At 44.0% G+C, this 14,029-nt stretch overlaps 1 protein-coding gene across 4 annotated transcripts in view; it reads right to left on the bottom strand.

Moving 5' to 3' along the window:
- Positions 1-3,266: 3,266 nt before the first annotated feature.
- The window catches only part of SYBU (syntabulin), a 41,404-nt gene continuing 30,641 nt past the window's right edge, over positions 3,267-14,029 (bottom strand). For 2 of the 4 annotated variants that reach the window (XM_086741174.1, XM_086741176.1), the window contains 4 exons: positions 10,293-10,395; positions 7,673-7,876; positions 6,546-6,695; positions 3,267-5,348 (listed from right to left, as the gene is read on the bottom strand). In XM_086741174.1, coding sequence (XP_086597300.1) covers positions 4,247-5,348; positions 6,546-6,695; positions 7,673-7,876; positions 10,293-10,395 — 1,559 coding nt within the window. In that variant the 3' untranslated portion in view covers positions 3,267-4,246. Of the gene's footprint in view, positions 5,349-6,545; positions 6,696-7,672; positions 7,877-10,292; positions 10,396-12,153; positions 12,266-12,350; positions 12,398-14,029 lie in introns of those variants that run through there. The other 2 variants (XM_086741177.1, XM_086741175.1) reach the window with 2 other exon arrangements.

Here is a 14,029-nt window from a genome sequence, read left to right on the forward strand (position 1 = left end):
AAATTGATGCAAATAAATACTATTTATTAAAAATAACAAAACATAAGCTACTTAGTCAAAAGTTAGAAACAAAGCCCCTGAATATGTCATGAAAGCACACTTGTTTTTTGAGCATTCAGCCATTTTACAAACCTTTAGGTGCTGCTACCTTGCATGTCAGCCCTCCTACATGGCTTTTCCCTCTCCTGCTACATACTGCTTTGCTGTTCTCCCCTCCATCTGCCTGCCTGGACGTGAGCACAGCTGCTCTAGAGATCACTCCCATCTCCTCTACTGTGTGCTGACGTAACGCCAGAAAGGATACAATGATCTTGTAGGTAGTATCTTGCATGTTAAAAACCCATGCATTGCTATCTGTTGCATCTTTCTCCTGTGCTACATCTTCTTTCCTCCTTCCTGTATCTTTTAATCCTCAACAGATGTGAAAACATTTTTGCTAAACCTTTTGTGTAGCTGCTGTTCCGTTATTTTCTTTTCCATTGGTTTGAGTTCCTTGAGGGATCTGGTACACCCTCTTCATATGCTTGTTTTCTTTCCTGCCTGCTGCCATATGCTCCTTTTCCCTCTCCACACTTGACCTGTTGGCAATGTGCCTTTTTTTTCCTTTACTGAAAGCTAGACTTGATTGTCATCTCTGTTATTCTTGACTATGGAGGACTGACCTGCCAGGATGACTGAAAAATCATCCTTTCCTTGACTGTGCTATAGTTGTTCCTGTTTGGAATGTCCTGTGTTCATGGGTCTGAAGGGTTTTGAAGCAAAATGCTCACTTGTTCTCATGTAGGACATACATAAAACAGTGCTTTTATTTTAGTACATTTCTAAAGGTGGGATTTAGGAGAGATAATTGATTGGGGGGAAAGGAAGAAGAAATGAGTAAGTAATCAGAAGTAAAGCCTTGAGAGGGGGGACATAACTAAGGGTGTAGGTGAATCTCTGGTGGGAAGTTGGGCAGTGCCTGTGCCTCAACGTTTTCAGCAGCTTAGGGGTATGTCAGGTACCTCTTAAGCTGAATATTAAAAAAAGTGCTTTTTTTTTTTTTTTTTTTTTTTGTTCCTGGTTTAGAAAGAAAAATGTGTAATGGGATTGTCAACAGGTCTTGCTTCAGCCCAGGAAGGAGATTATTTTGTTCCTATGCTGTAAGCCTGAATTCAAGCAGACATCTGCTATTTTACCCTTCGCCTAAGAACTGCTTGTCCTCCCCACCTGTGTGCTTTGAGACGAGACTTTACAGTGCGAGATGGGTGTGCGTATGAGCATTTTCTAAACTCGGCAAAAAATGACAGAAGTTTTTATTTAACTGTTTGGAGGCTGATGGACTTCCTCTAGCTACTCTGTACAGCATCAGTGAGATCCAGGTGAGACACGACCAAGACTGAAGTGAAATATTAGAGGGAAAAATAATTGAGAGAGTATGTTTGTACCAACAACTGGCATATCCTCTGTGGATCGAGGAACTAAGGCCAGTCTCCCAAAGTCTGGAACTGGAGCATTTATCGTGGTACTTCAGGTGTCTTCTTACAAAGGGCACCTGGACCTGTCTACATCCTTGCACTATGGAGGAGAAAAAGAGGAAGCTTGGAAGCTGAATTTTGGGTAGAGATCAGAGCAAGGACTTTCATCAGGAATGCGATGGGAACTGTCACCCCTTGCTGAGCATAGTGAAATGCCTTATGAGAGTTGAGCAGACTTAAAGATCTTTAAGGGCAGTTAACAACTTTGATGTTACTCTGGTTTTCACGCCTTCTGTCTTAAACAGCACATTTAAAAACCACGGCTACTAAATGGAACCTGCCTAAAACATGGATTGAAATGGGTCTGGCCTACTGAAATTTTAAACTTAAGTGTAGGTTTGTGCTGCTTTGTTGCCTACTTGCTGCGAAAGAAACCCATATAGTCACAGGTGAATGTCTGTCCTAGAACTGAAAATCACTCTTATGTTCCATTTCACCACCACTCAAAGTGAAGATCACTTAAACAATACTGGATGTAAAAGAGAAATCCAAGATTGTGATAAAGTTGGTAACATCAGGTATGAAATACTGCTCTCTTGGCCTTGAACAGACATATTTTGCAGTAAGCGTAAGCCGTTTTCTGTAATGTTTTCCAGTCCCAAGAGGCAATATCTAGGAATGCTAAAATTCCATGGTTGTGTAACATTTACATTACCCTCCTAACTATTAATTTTGGCTCTAGTGTCTATGTAATTAAAAAGCTTTTGAAAGTGACCTTGGAGCAATATGTACTGCAGTAGTGTCGTAAGGCAAGGCAGCTGGCCCGCAGGAGAGTGTGCAAGAGGAAGTTACCGGCAAAGAAAGCAAGATGCTCTCGTCACTATCCTTGAGAACTCTTGGGGACTGTGTTACATCAACTTGTCCGTTAGATTTCTCTTCCTTAATATAACATTAAAGGAACCCTCTTCAATCTTTTTTTTGCAAACACAAGTAATTCAGAACCTAGGCATCACAGGGATGTGAAAGGTCTCTGAGTTGCCTCTGTAAGCATTGATGTGTATCACCCTCAAGTGTTGCAAATGCTCCCTGGGTTTTGGCCTATTATTCCCCTCCCTTGAGGCTTACTAATAACTTCCTTCTTCCCAAAAGCTGCAGAGCAATGCATGATACTGTCAGGCTTCACTAGACCTCTTCTGCTCTGGGTTGCACAGGGAAATACTACACTTGCTTTGCTGGAGTGGAAAACTGGAAGCCAGTGAGGTTGACATGGCCAGAGGTGTTGCTGACAGATTGGATGGAGCCCGTTGGGTAGTGTTGCTGTGCTCTGATCTATGCACAGATCTCAGGTTTCGGACATGGACCATTCATGGTTTGATGGTCACAGTTGCATCTCAGTGTGCACACCGAGACTGTATGACTCTCAGACAGGTGAAACAAGGCCTTCTGGACTTCTCTCAAATGCCAGGAAGACTGATACTCTTCTGGAAGCGCAGAAATGAGAAGTTACATGTTTCCAGAAGATTGCATTGGGGTAAAGATTAGGTTACTTGCATCTGTTAATGCCGCGTGGGTTCACCAGAGCGGGTGGCATTCGCGTCTGCAGACTGACTGGAGCCTCTTTCTTTGGCTGAGTGCTTACGCTTGGAAATTAGGTTTTACGCTTGAAATTAGGTTTTCTCAGTCTGACTCTGTTCTCTGGGTCCTGGCGGTTCCTTATGCCTGATGCAGTGCTTCTTCCTGCTTGGTCTGTGCCCAACAGCTCAGCTGAGATGGGGATTTTTTATAGCTTTGCTACAATAAAAGGCTCACACATTTGACATTTTTAACATGCTTTACTGAACTTGTGATTATAAAGGTAATTTACAACAAAGCAATTAAATAAACAATAAGTTAAAACACAATACATTTATACATATTATTTCAAAGGGCTCAACAGACTATTGGGTTCCAATACATTAAAACTTTAAAACAACAGAAAGCTTCAAAGTGTATCCACGCCTATACTTACCATTGTAACAAGTTTCAAGACTCCCAGCAACATACATTTTTGGTTACAGTCCCCGTATGTGAATAAGACCAGTGAAATGCTCGAGCAATTGTACGATTGGGAAGAGCACTACACGAGACAGGCACGAACGATGTGCTGGAAGCTGCCTGGGGAATATGGGTTTATGTCTAAATAGAATTGACACTTCGGACAACAAATGGAAAGCGCTAGCATGCTTTCTGGACTACATGTGGGAATGAGTCTCCCTGTCACTTAACACCATAGTTTCACCGATGTTTTAGGTTCGTGCTGCCTAAAGAAATACCCTGCCTTTTTCTGGCTGTTTGTCCCCATGTGTGTCTCATGCTACCTTTGAGCCAGTGCAAAGTGCTTGTGCACTTGCTCAGTGAACTAACCAGGGAAAGTGACAGAGCTTAACGCTAACTCAGCAAACACCAAAGTGCGCTAGCTGTAATCCTTGATTTCGCTGGCCATGTTCACTGTGCAGATGTGCTGGCACCTGAAAGACAGCAGGGCAGGAACATGGTGCCTGGGAGCAGGAGGACTATTTCTTTAGGTAGCAGTACTGTTAAAAACACCAGTTAAAAATACCTTGTGGAACTACAGGGTTCAGCTTTCTTATTTTGAATCAAGGAACGTGTTTTTGAACCAATTTATAGTGCAAATCAAACAATCAAAAGCAAAATTATGGACTCTGCCAGAATATACAATATACAGTAACTTTTTACAATCTATCTCATCCCTCTTTCACTCTACTTCAGCCAATTGGTGCCCAGAGTGGATTTTAGGTTTTGATATTGAAGGGTGCACGGCGTAAAGAATGCAGGGCCACCAGGCAGCAACCACGAAGCAAGGCTCCAATATTGTAAAGGGGATCTGTTCCTCCTCTCTGAGTACTGAAAGCCCACACGAGAGTTGGTACAACAGGGGCTGCTACAGCCAGAACATCTCCAAGGAGACTGCCACTCCAGTATCTCCTCTTTATTTCTGTCTGAGAGGAAGTATAGCCATACTCAAAGGCTTCATCATCATGAGGTTCTATAAAATCAAGTTCTTTCATGAAATGGTTTTCATTAACTCCCTGCTGCACCTTCCTACATGGAGACTCCATAGGAGACAAAAGGATGGCAGAGTTTGGATCAGTTGGAGTTAAGTCCACTATGAAACCAGAATCACTGAAGCTTCCAAGAGAAAATTCACTCAATTCCTTCAGTGAAGAGGGTGGGCTTAGAGGACAGCCATCTTGAGCTCTGAAGATGTTTTGAATGAGCTCCTCCACATCTAAGCTGTATGTCACCACGTCAGTCTGGACAGCGTGTTCCACCATCACATTGCTGCTTTTCTCCTCCTCCTTTTCATCCAAAACATTTTCAAGCCCCTTTTTATTCACAGCAGAACTGGAGGGATTTGAATCACTGCACTGAGAAGATGTAGTGGTCAAATTCTCTTCAGATGAATCAGTCCTGTTAGCTGTGTCCTCATGAAGCAGCAGCCCACTATCTGCCACCTCCTTCTCCAGAGTTTGGTCCTCTGTGGTGAGGCTGTCTGGCATCATGGCACACAAAGCTAACGGCTTCCCCACTAAGTCACACGTGTACTGCAAGCTCTGCTCATCCCTCACAGAGCTGTTCTGAGCCACCTCCATGCTCTGCAGCAAAGACTCCAGTTTCTTGTTTTGAATGTTTATATCTATGAAGTATTTCTGAATTTTTTTGTCTTTCTCAGCCAAGCTGTTTTTCATGGTATCAATAACCTGCTTGAGTTGTTTAATTTCACCTCTTGCTTCTTTTAAGGCCAGCTCTGCTTCCACACGATTACACTCTTCTTCAATCCAGTCTTCCCTCATCCGTCCCAGTTGAGCTTTGAGCTCTTCTATTTCTGTTTCCCTATTGCAAAATAAAAAATAAAAAACTGGCTGGTCAGTTAAAGAGTCAACATGAGCCTCCACCGCCCTGGGATGGCTATGCTGCAGAGATGCTGCAAGAAGGAAGCACCGTTTGCTGCTGCCTCTGAGAGAGCTGGCAGAGATGTAAGCTGGCTGCCAAGACCCACTGGCTGATTGCTAACTGGAGTCACCAGCCTTGCCACACAGCCAGCAGCCTTGTGGGCTATGTCGTGAGTCTGGCGCAAGTGGTGGCCTCTAGATTAGGTCCAAGCAGTACAGCGCTTGAACATCTCACCTACTGCTTTGCCCTGGAGGAAACGAGAAGCAGCTGCCTGGATGTGTGCCCTGTGCCTGCCAGCAGCTCATCACGTACAGCCAAAGCCAACACTGGCCTCAGACAGCAGGACAGCGCGGGGCTGCAGGCATCTGGCTTGCTTTGCCCAGCGTGGAGCCAGAGGCTGCTGCCTTGATTTGCAAGCAAGTTGGGAGAGGGGGCCCCTACGTGAGATCCAGCTCTTGCAGATGCAGAGGTCAGGCTATCTCGAGCTGAACCATGGGGCCCCTGGGACTCTGCCTTGGGGCTCCATTCAAACATCCCTTTGTGCTTCCTTGGGTTGTGTGTGGTTTACTAAAATGAGCTCTCAGGGCGGTTTAGTAAAGAAACGACATCTGTTGCTGTGTAATGCACATTGTCACTTCTTTGCTCAATGTCCATACAAAGGACTATTGTGGAAAATTCAATATCTAAGCGACAAAAACACAAGTAGCACACTGATTTGCATAAGAGCTTTTCTTCCATTAGAGGAGAAGGAGGATATTTGTAGTCATATTTCACTGATGTAGGTAGAACAGCAGACTAAGGTAATACACGCTGGCAGGTAAAAACTGTTTCATATAGAAAAGGTCTCAATGCTAAATCAGACTGGTAAAAAAATAATCCTTTAAAAATGTTCTATTGGGAAAGTTCAAAAAAGGGAAAAGAGACAACCATATTAATAAATAAACTGCATGGTACATATTCACTGAGAACGCTATGAAACCTGAAATACCTGAAAACAACCTAATCAGACTGAACATACTTCAAATTTCTTAATGAACAATTTATGTGGTCAAGTAATGAGTAAAAATGTTCAGGATTCCCACCCCTAAGTACTCATGAATATGTCTTTCTAACTCTGATTTCTAAAAGGAGATATACCTTTCTTTAAGTTTGCTCTCAGATTCCTTAAGCTTTGTTTTCAAATGCCGCACTGTAACTTCTTTTTGCTGCAGAGGTGTTAAATACTGCTCTGGTATTTGTTGCTTAATGCTGTGATTGTCACCACAAGAATTGTATCTTCCTGATCGCCTGGAAAGAAAAAAAAAACAAACAAACCATGACATAACATCACTCCTACAGTTCTTCAGTCCTGACAAAAAAGGACTGAAGAAAAAAAGAAAAAAAACATTCCATTGACTGATACAAAGCTTGAGTCATTTAGGGCTCCTCACTGTCTACAAAAGTGAACCCCTGTGGAAAATCAAAGTACTTGAGGAAACAGCTGATTTGTGGCTATAGTGCAAAAATTACTATTTATTGTACTTGGTTTCAGTGCCATTACATCAAATGAGACATTTAACTTTAAAATACCCCCTCACCCAAAATGGGTGGCGTGCCCAAGAGCAGGCAGCTGGGCCACTGGCAGGGACACCCAGCTACAGACAGGGCCAGGTGAGACAGTGTACGGGCTGAGTTCAGCTCCGCACGTGAGTTATAAAGCTGAGCACGCTGAAACCTAGATTCGTCCTCTCTGGCTTTAGGTCTGTATCTGACATGCTTGGCTGTTGAGTTGCCTGAGAGAGAGAGGGAAACAGCAGCAGCGTGGTGGCAATTTCTTCTCGGCAATATGTGTCTCATGCTCTGGCAGGTATCTGTTTTGTTTCCTCTACAGGAAACTGCACTCCTTAGGGAGGTGCCTAAGGCTGGGCAGGGTGAATTTTCACCTCTGTGTATAATATTTTCTAAGCTACCCCACCCAACTTTCTCCAAGGTGAAAAGACTCTTAGGAGAAAGAACCAGTAAATCCGCATGAGAATTGATGGCATGAAACCACAGGAAGGAGCCTACCTTGAAGTGAAAACCAAAGGGCTTTGACTAAAAGTAACCTTGAATTTTACAGTGCTGAAACAATAAATCTTTTACACAGCACCCTGTTGACTGTCAAGCCACCAATATGAGGAGTCACAGCTATGCTGACGACCACGGTGACCTGCTTGGCAACCCAGACACCTGATCCCACGTTACAATGCAGACAAGGTAAGTCAGATGCTGAAATAAAGCCTTGCCTCATCACGGGGCTGCTGTCACTGCCTTTGTATGAGCCTGAGTTGCTGCTGCTGGCTGAAGACGCCCTGTAACTCTGATGGATGTTGGTAGGACTCAGCTGGTTTTTGCACAGTGTTGACAAAGAGTCCTTTTCACGGGAAGCAGGTGGGCTGGCTCCAGACTTGCAGGATAAGGATCCATTATTCCGACCGTAAGGGCCACGACTGGAGGGGAACCAAAATGGTTAAAGCATATTGGATTATCCTCTTCATGCAACCCATTATGTGTCTTATTTTACACACAAAGTTGTCTAAACACTAAACCAGAGAGACAACTGTGAGTGGCAGGGAAAAGAGAAAGTCCAGAAGTCATCAGTCATTGCATATTCTATCACTGACTGTGGGGCGCTCAGTTTGAATTATGTGATCTAGGGAAACCTCAGCCATTTTCACATTTTTCTGTGGATAGCACAGTTCCCAGTGACTCCATCAGATCGCTCGCATTCCCTGAACCTCTGATTCCATTAACTAATGAGAGGACTGCAGCCTGGAGTAGTGCCCAAAGAACCACGTTTCAGCTTTCCCCGGCCAGGCTTGCGGAGAGATGCCAACACTGGAAGTTTGCTGTAAGACTGCTTTCATGCTTCTCAGTAAGCAGCCTGAGGGATCACAGCGTGCAGTGAAAACAGATTTTGTTTGAGCCACTGTTCTCTTCTGCCTTTGGCATACTGGGTGCTTCAGCTGTCATTGTCAGCTATTCATTTGTTTACATATAGTTCGAACCTCACTGGGAGCAGGCTGAAATGGTACTAAAATAGACAAAGGAAAGCATGGTCTTTTCCTTCTTCCTTCCAGTTTCTCTCATACTTATCTACCTTTCTTTTCCCATTCTTTATTAACTAATCTGACTGTCAGCTGTGTGTGCTTGAAAGCAGTTCCTATCTGCACTGCCCAACAGCTGCCAAAGGGCTGGGGCGCTCTGAGGTAAATGGACAGCTTCTCGAGGTGCATTCCTCGCTTGCTCACTTGGCTTGCCTTCCTGCACTACTATGCTGCTACACTCATCCTCCCATGGAAGTTGTTCTTCTAAACTGTAGTTAAACTGCAGGTTTCAAAAAACACAGAAAAAGGCAAATCCAGTGAGCAAAAGAGAAGGCTTGAACATAAAAAAAAATACCACAGAATTATGAAGCAAAATCTCTTCTTAAAATTGTCTGACTTGGTTTCCTCCCTTCTCTGAAAATGGAACAGTTTATAAGGAACAGATGGTTGAGTGGCTGCTGCAAACCTTCATCACACTGCTGCGGTTTGGGTGATTTTATAATTATTTTACAATGAAGTGCAGGACTGTGGTTTGCGACAACATTGAAACATTTCATAGTGAGTTAAGTGAAACAGTTAAAAAAGAACATATTCCAAAGGAGACATCTCCTTCCACTTTGTATAGAACAGCATCAGCTCCAGTGTGAGGCAGAACTTGCACAGACTGTGCACAACACAGCAATGTATTTGAAGGAGCACTATTATAGAAGACTTTTGTCCAATTAAGTAGGTCAGTATGCTCTAATTTAAAGTTATATTTAAATACACAATAATATATGGAATGATACATAATCTTACTGAAAGCAAGGTGATTTTAGGGCTTCATATTATACTTAATACTGTTTTTTTTCCATAGCCTGGACATTTACTTGTTAGACTTAATCTAGAGAGTGCTTAAGTAATGTTTATTTTTCTAACAGTCTCACGATACAGATAGGAAACTGCTCATCATTCTGCCACTCTCTGTACGCGACCTTGGAGACGCCTGTGTGACTCAAGCAGACGAGTATCCCGCTGCCGGTCCTAGCCCGCCTGCCAGCTCTTCCACAAAGGGCAGGAAACAAGTCCTGTCAATTTGAACTCTTTCCACCCACTCCAAAAAAATATGATCAGCAGGGATTGCGTGGGCAGAGCACAATGTGCGCTGCTCCATCTCAGCGTCCCCATATTTGCAAGCTGTCTGCATTTGCACTCCACACAGGATAGGGAGAAATCTCACAGAGATCTTACATTAAAGGTTCATTTAGATAAATGACTGTGATAATTTTTTTTACTTGCATAAAGTTTTAGTTATATAAAGGTTGGGCAAGGGTGTTTAAGAAAAGCAGAGTCAAAGGCAATATTGTCTGCTTCTTCCTACAAAAAATAAGGTCATGGTCTGGAAAGGTATATGCTGAGCTGACAATGTATTGCAGAGAGAAAACAAATTCATAAGACCAAAAGGATAAAGTTAATCGATTAGAAGTACTGGTTTTAACTAACATACACCCAGTTGTTTCCTCCTCCACTCCAGCCAATGCCTTTTCTGCCTCTGATTGTACCTCCCATACTTGTTATGAATAAACAACAAAAAAACACCAGTTGGCTGATCTGGCATATTGTCAATTTTTGTGCTCCAAATACAGCATTTTCTTTTCTCATATCACAGTTCTCATCAGTCTAAGTGCTGCCTGAGAGCATGGTGCTACCCAAATTGTTTTAAAATATCACAAAATGTCACAATACTAGTACTGCATGTATTAACTGCAAGACCTTACACAGTAGTCTACCCTTGCACTAGCAGTATTTGCAATATTTAGGAAAAAATTGCTTTGCTTACTTGCGAGAAAAAGAAGATCTTTTGCTTCCAGCAGCTGACATATGGACTTCAGGCGCTGAAATACTGCCTGTGCTGCTTGAAGAGCTAAAATCAGCTTCACTCCCTGGAAAGGAAAAGGGAAGAGTGAAAACACGATGGAAATTATAACTCAAAGACTGTTTTCAAAATAACAATGAATCACAAGCATCCTTCCTTTGTCTGTTTTGTGTGAATTTCAGAAGTTGCATGAATTTTCAAACATCCCTGAGGACGAGTGCTGGATTTGTTCCAGATTTTCAAAATTTCTTCAGAACTGGCACTCAACAAGAGCAGAAAAAACATTTGGACACAAAACCCTCATGGTACAGAAGCCATTTTAGGACTTGGCTAGGAACGCTTGTGACAACCTGTTTGCTTTCTCGCAGCCATCAATAGATGAATGAGGCTGCTCACGTGGCTCCTTCAGGAGCATAGTGATTAGGAGCACACAATTGTGACTGGAGATTTCTCTTCCTTTAAATCGTATGAAAATACTGCTTGCTGGGAGGAAAGGTACTTCCGTTTTGGTTTCTGAGATTATGTACACATACAGGTATATAGGTATAAATGTGTATAGGCTAACAGGGTATATGCATATATGTATGTACACACATATGCAGGTTTTCATGTGACACATAAGCACAGTAAGGCAGTTCTAATAGCCTTAAAATAATACAATAATCATGTGTGGCTCTCAAGTGCTTCTCGGGTGCTAAGCCATCTATCTGATTTTTGATTTTCTCTGGATCACAGCTTTTATTTCCCAAGATCCGGCACATACAAGGAAAACTGCTCTCATTTTGCTAGGGCCAGGAGTAGGTAGATGTACTAAAGAAGTCTTTATCATCTGGAAAAAAACCCACCCTAAAGTCAGGATTTTTTTCAGTCTGTTACTCAAATGGCAAATGACCCAAGCTGTATCCAGGTCACATGCTGCAGAGCCACAATAGGGAATGACAACTTTCTCGATGGGATGGAAATAACTTTCCAGCATCCTTTAAGCAGTCAGACAGGGGAGCATCTCTCACCTAAGAACTGCTGGGTGCCATCCCGCACACAGACACCCTTGGCCAGCGGCTGCAGACTTACCATGAACCCCAGTTTTGCTATCTTTTCCACGAGGGGCAGATGCAGCTGCAGCTACCATCATCCCCGTGGGGCAGATAAACCTCCAGGGGCACAATCTCTCTTAAATCCTTCACAGAGCTGTCAGGCATGTCTTGCACCCCTGAATACCCAGGATGGGGAAAAGGCCTTATCAAGTATGTCTTCACAGCCTTAAAGAGGATGAGACATCTCCAGCAACCATCCTTACCATCTGGCAACTCCTAGCAACCAGTGTTAGGATCAGATGTGTTTGGATTTAACCCAATACTTCCCCAATCTCACTAAGTCCCAGTGTTAGGATCAGCTTCTGTTTCTCTGTGCCTCTGGTTCAGCCTGATTTCAAAGCACTGAAATACAAAGCCAAGCCTTTGAAAAGGGTAATCCTCCTCTAACCAACTCCATACCCAGTACAGCATCCCTGATAATCAGACGCAAGTCACCACAGCTGTAACCAAAGTGCCAGTTTGCAAGAGGGAGGAGGGAGAGCAGCAAAGCCAAGGGTTTCACAGAGTATTTATATCATGTCTGCAGATGCAGATGTCAGTGACCCTCTCCTTAGGGAAGCAGAACGACCGTGGGATATAATGTCCGAAGCTGCAACAGAGTTTTCCTGATAAACAAAACACTCACATCTACAAGACTAAGATACCAAATATTGTCTCAGTATCACGCTACTCCCAAATCTACTGTCCCAAGCAAGACCCGAACAGGTAAACACATCACACAGATTTCATACCTCTGGTGTTTGGGCCCCCAAAACATTCCTGCCCTTGTAAGATGCCAGCAGCTTTCCAAAGCCAAGTCCTGGCCGCAGCAGAGAGAGCAGGAGCCCTAGCTGAGGTTCATCTCTGGTTAAGCAGACCACGTCATAATCAGATCTCGCTATCGAAAGCATTTCAAGGAAGTAAGGCTTAATAATAGCCTCTCCCTGACCTGCCTGTCTTGGAGCACAGCGCTGGGAAGGGCTGCCGAGCTAGGCGCTGCTGATACAAGTCAGCAGAGCCTGAAGACACAACCACCTCGAAGGCTGAGCTTTCTGAAAGACTGAACTGCATCTGAGACCAGGAGCTGTGCAAAGTACGAATTAACCTTTCTGTCTCCAATTTTGATAACAACCACACACAAGCTTAACACTGAGCACAGGAAACTACTTATGCTTAAAATTAGGCAAGTGGCTATTTATAGGATCTCTGAGAACATTTTATAAATTAAAGGGGTCACTGCTAGTATCTGTTCCAAGTGTGTTAGTCACGTTCAAGCTCTGAGGGTAGCAGAGCTTGACAGCAATGTTACTAGGAGACTTTAAAAAACATTTTCTCCCATTTGGTAGACATCTCTAAGCAAAATAACATGTCATCTATCCATATAATATCAATTGCAACATAGTCTCCTGGGTAAATGTGACTTCTGTCTTACAAATATCTTAAGAAAGAGATGAAACTCCTTGCCTAGCAGCAACACAGGCAGGAGCCGATCACAGCCCTCATCTCTCCTAACGCCATTCTCCAAGGTGACAGCTCCCTAAAGATGCCTGTTAACTATTTTTGTCACTGTGACAATGTGATTGCAAAAGCTCACACATCTAAGCCCCAGAACAGCCTGCTGATTCAGCATTAACCATGAAAGAGGTTTATATTTCTGAAAAATATATTATTTTGTCCTAATCGGCCATAACACTTGCTTTGCCCTGATCTGAGACTTCCTTGCATAAGAGGACTGTCTTAACCACTTTTTCCTGCAAAATATGCTACATGTTGAGTCGCTGGCTTCAGTGGTATCTCATTTGAAATCTATTCATGCATATTCTTTCATGCTGCAGCTACTCAGCATTACAATGCTAACAGCCACCCAGCAGGCGAACTGACTTGGAAATACACTCTGATGGAAATGCTTGTGCCGCACGTATGGCATCCAATGCTGGGAGGCCCGTCACTCTGGCCTCCCCCCGCCTTGCAGCGGGCTCTGAGCAGCAGCACGCCCACGCCATGGGAGGGGAGCTGTGCACTGCTCTCTGCAATGGGAAGAACAACACAAGGATGGCCAACAAAGTACCGTAACATTTTCCAGGATTGCTGTTTGCCTGGAACGAGTATCTGAGAAGCAGGAGTGAAATAGAGCAGCGTCTAGAGCCGTCCCTGCATTTTACTGCTCGATGGGCAATGGCACTGAGCTAAGAGCGCGCTGCAGACAGCGTGACGCTTTCTGATGCCTTTTACCCCCCTTGCTGCCCTGACAGCACCGCAACAGTCACCGAGCTCCAGCTGACATGCAGGAGAGGAGAAGGGAGCCGGCAGCCTCGCAACTGCATGCTGTGCCGCCCGTGACGAGGAGCGCAGGCAGCACGGGCAGGCACAACGCAGGCCGAGGCAGAGAGGCAGTGATGGGCTGGCAGATGCGTGTGCTCATCTGTGCCGTGGGTCGGGGACCACAGCTCGGGGGGCTAATGCCGTCCTGCCACAGCACAGGCATCAACTGGGAAACTTACTACTCATTACTCAAGGGCAAATTTCCCATCCTGCATGGAATCCAATTACAGATTTCAGGGCAGGACTGAGGAAAGGAAGAGAGAGAAAGAGCTGCCTGTGTAAGGGCCAGTATCCCTCCAGCTGGCA

Source organism: Chlamydotis macqueenii, chromosome 2 (assembly GCF_036417535.1).
Source record: "Chlamydotis macqueenii isolate bChlMac1 chromosome 2, bChlMac1.mat, whole genome shotgun sequence".
NCBI classification, from domain to species: Eukaryota; Metazoa; Chordata; class Aves; order Otidiformes; family Otididae; genus Chlamydotis; species Chlamydotis macqueenii.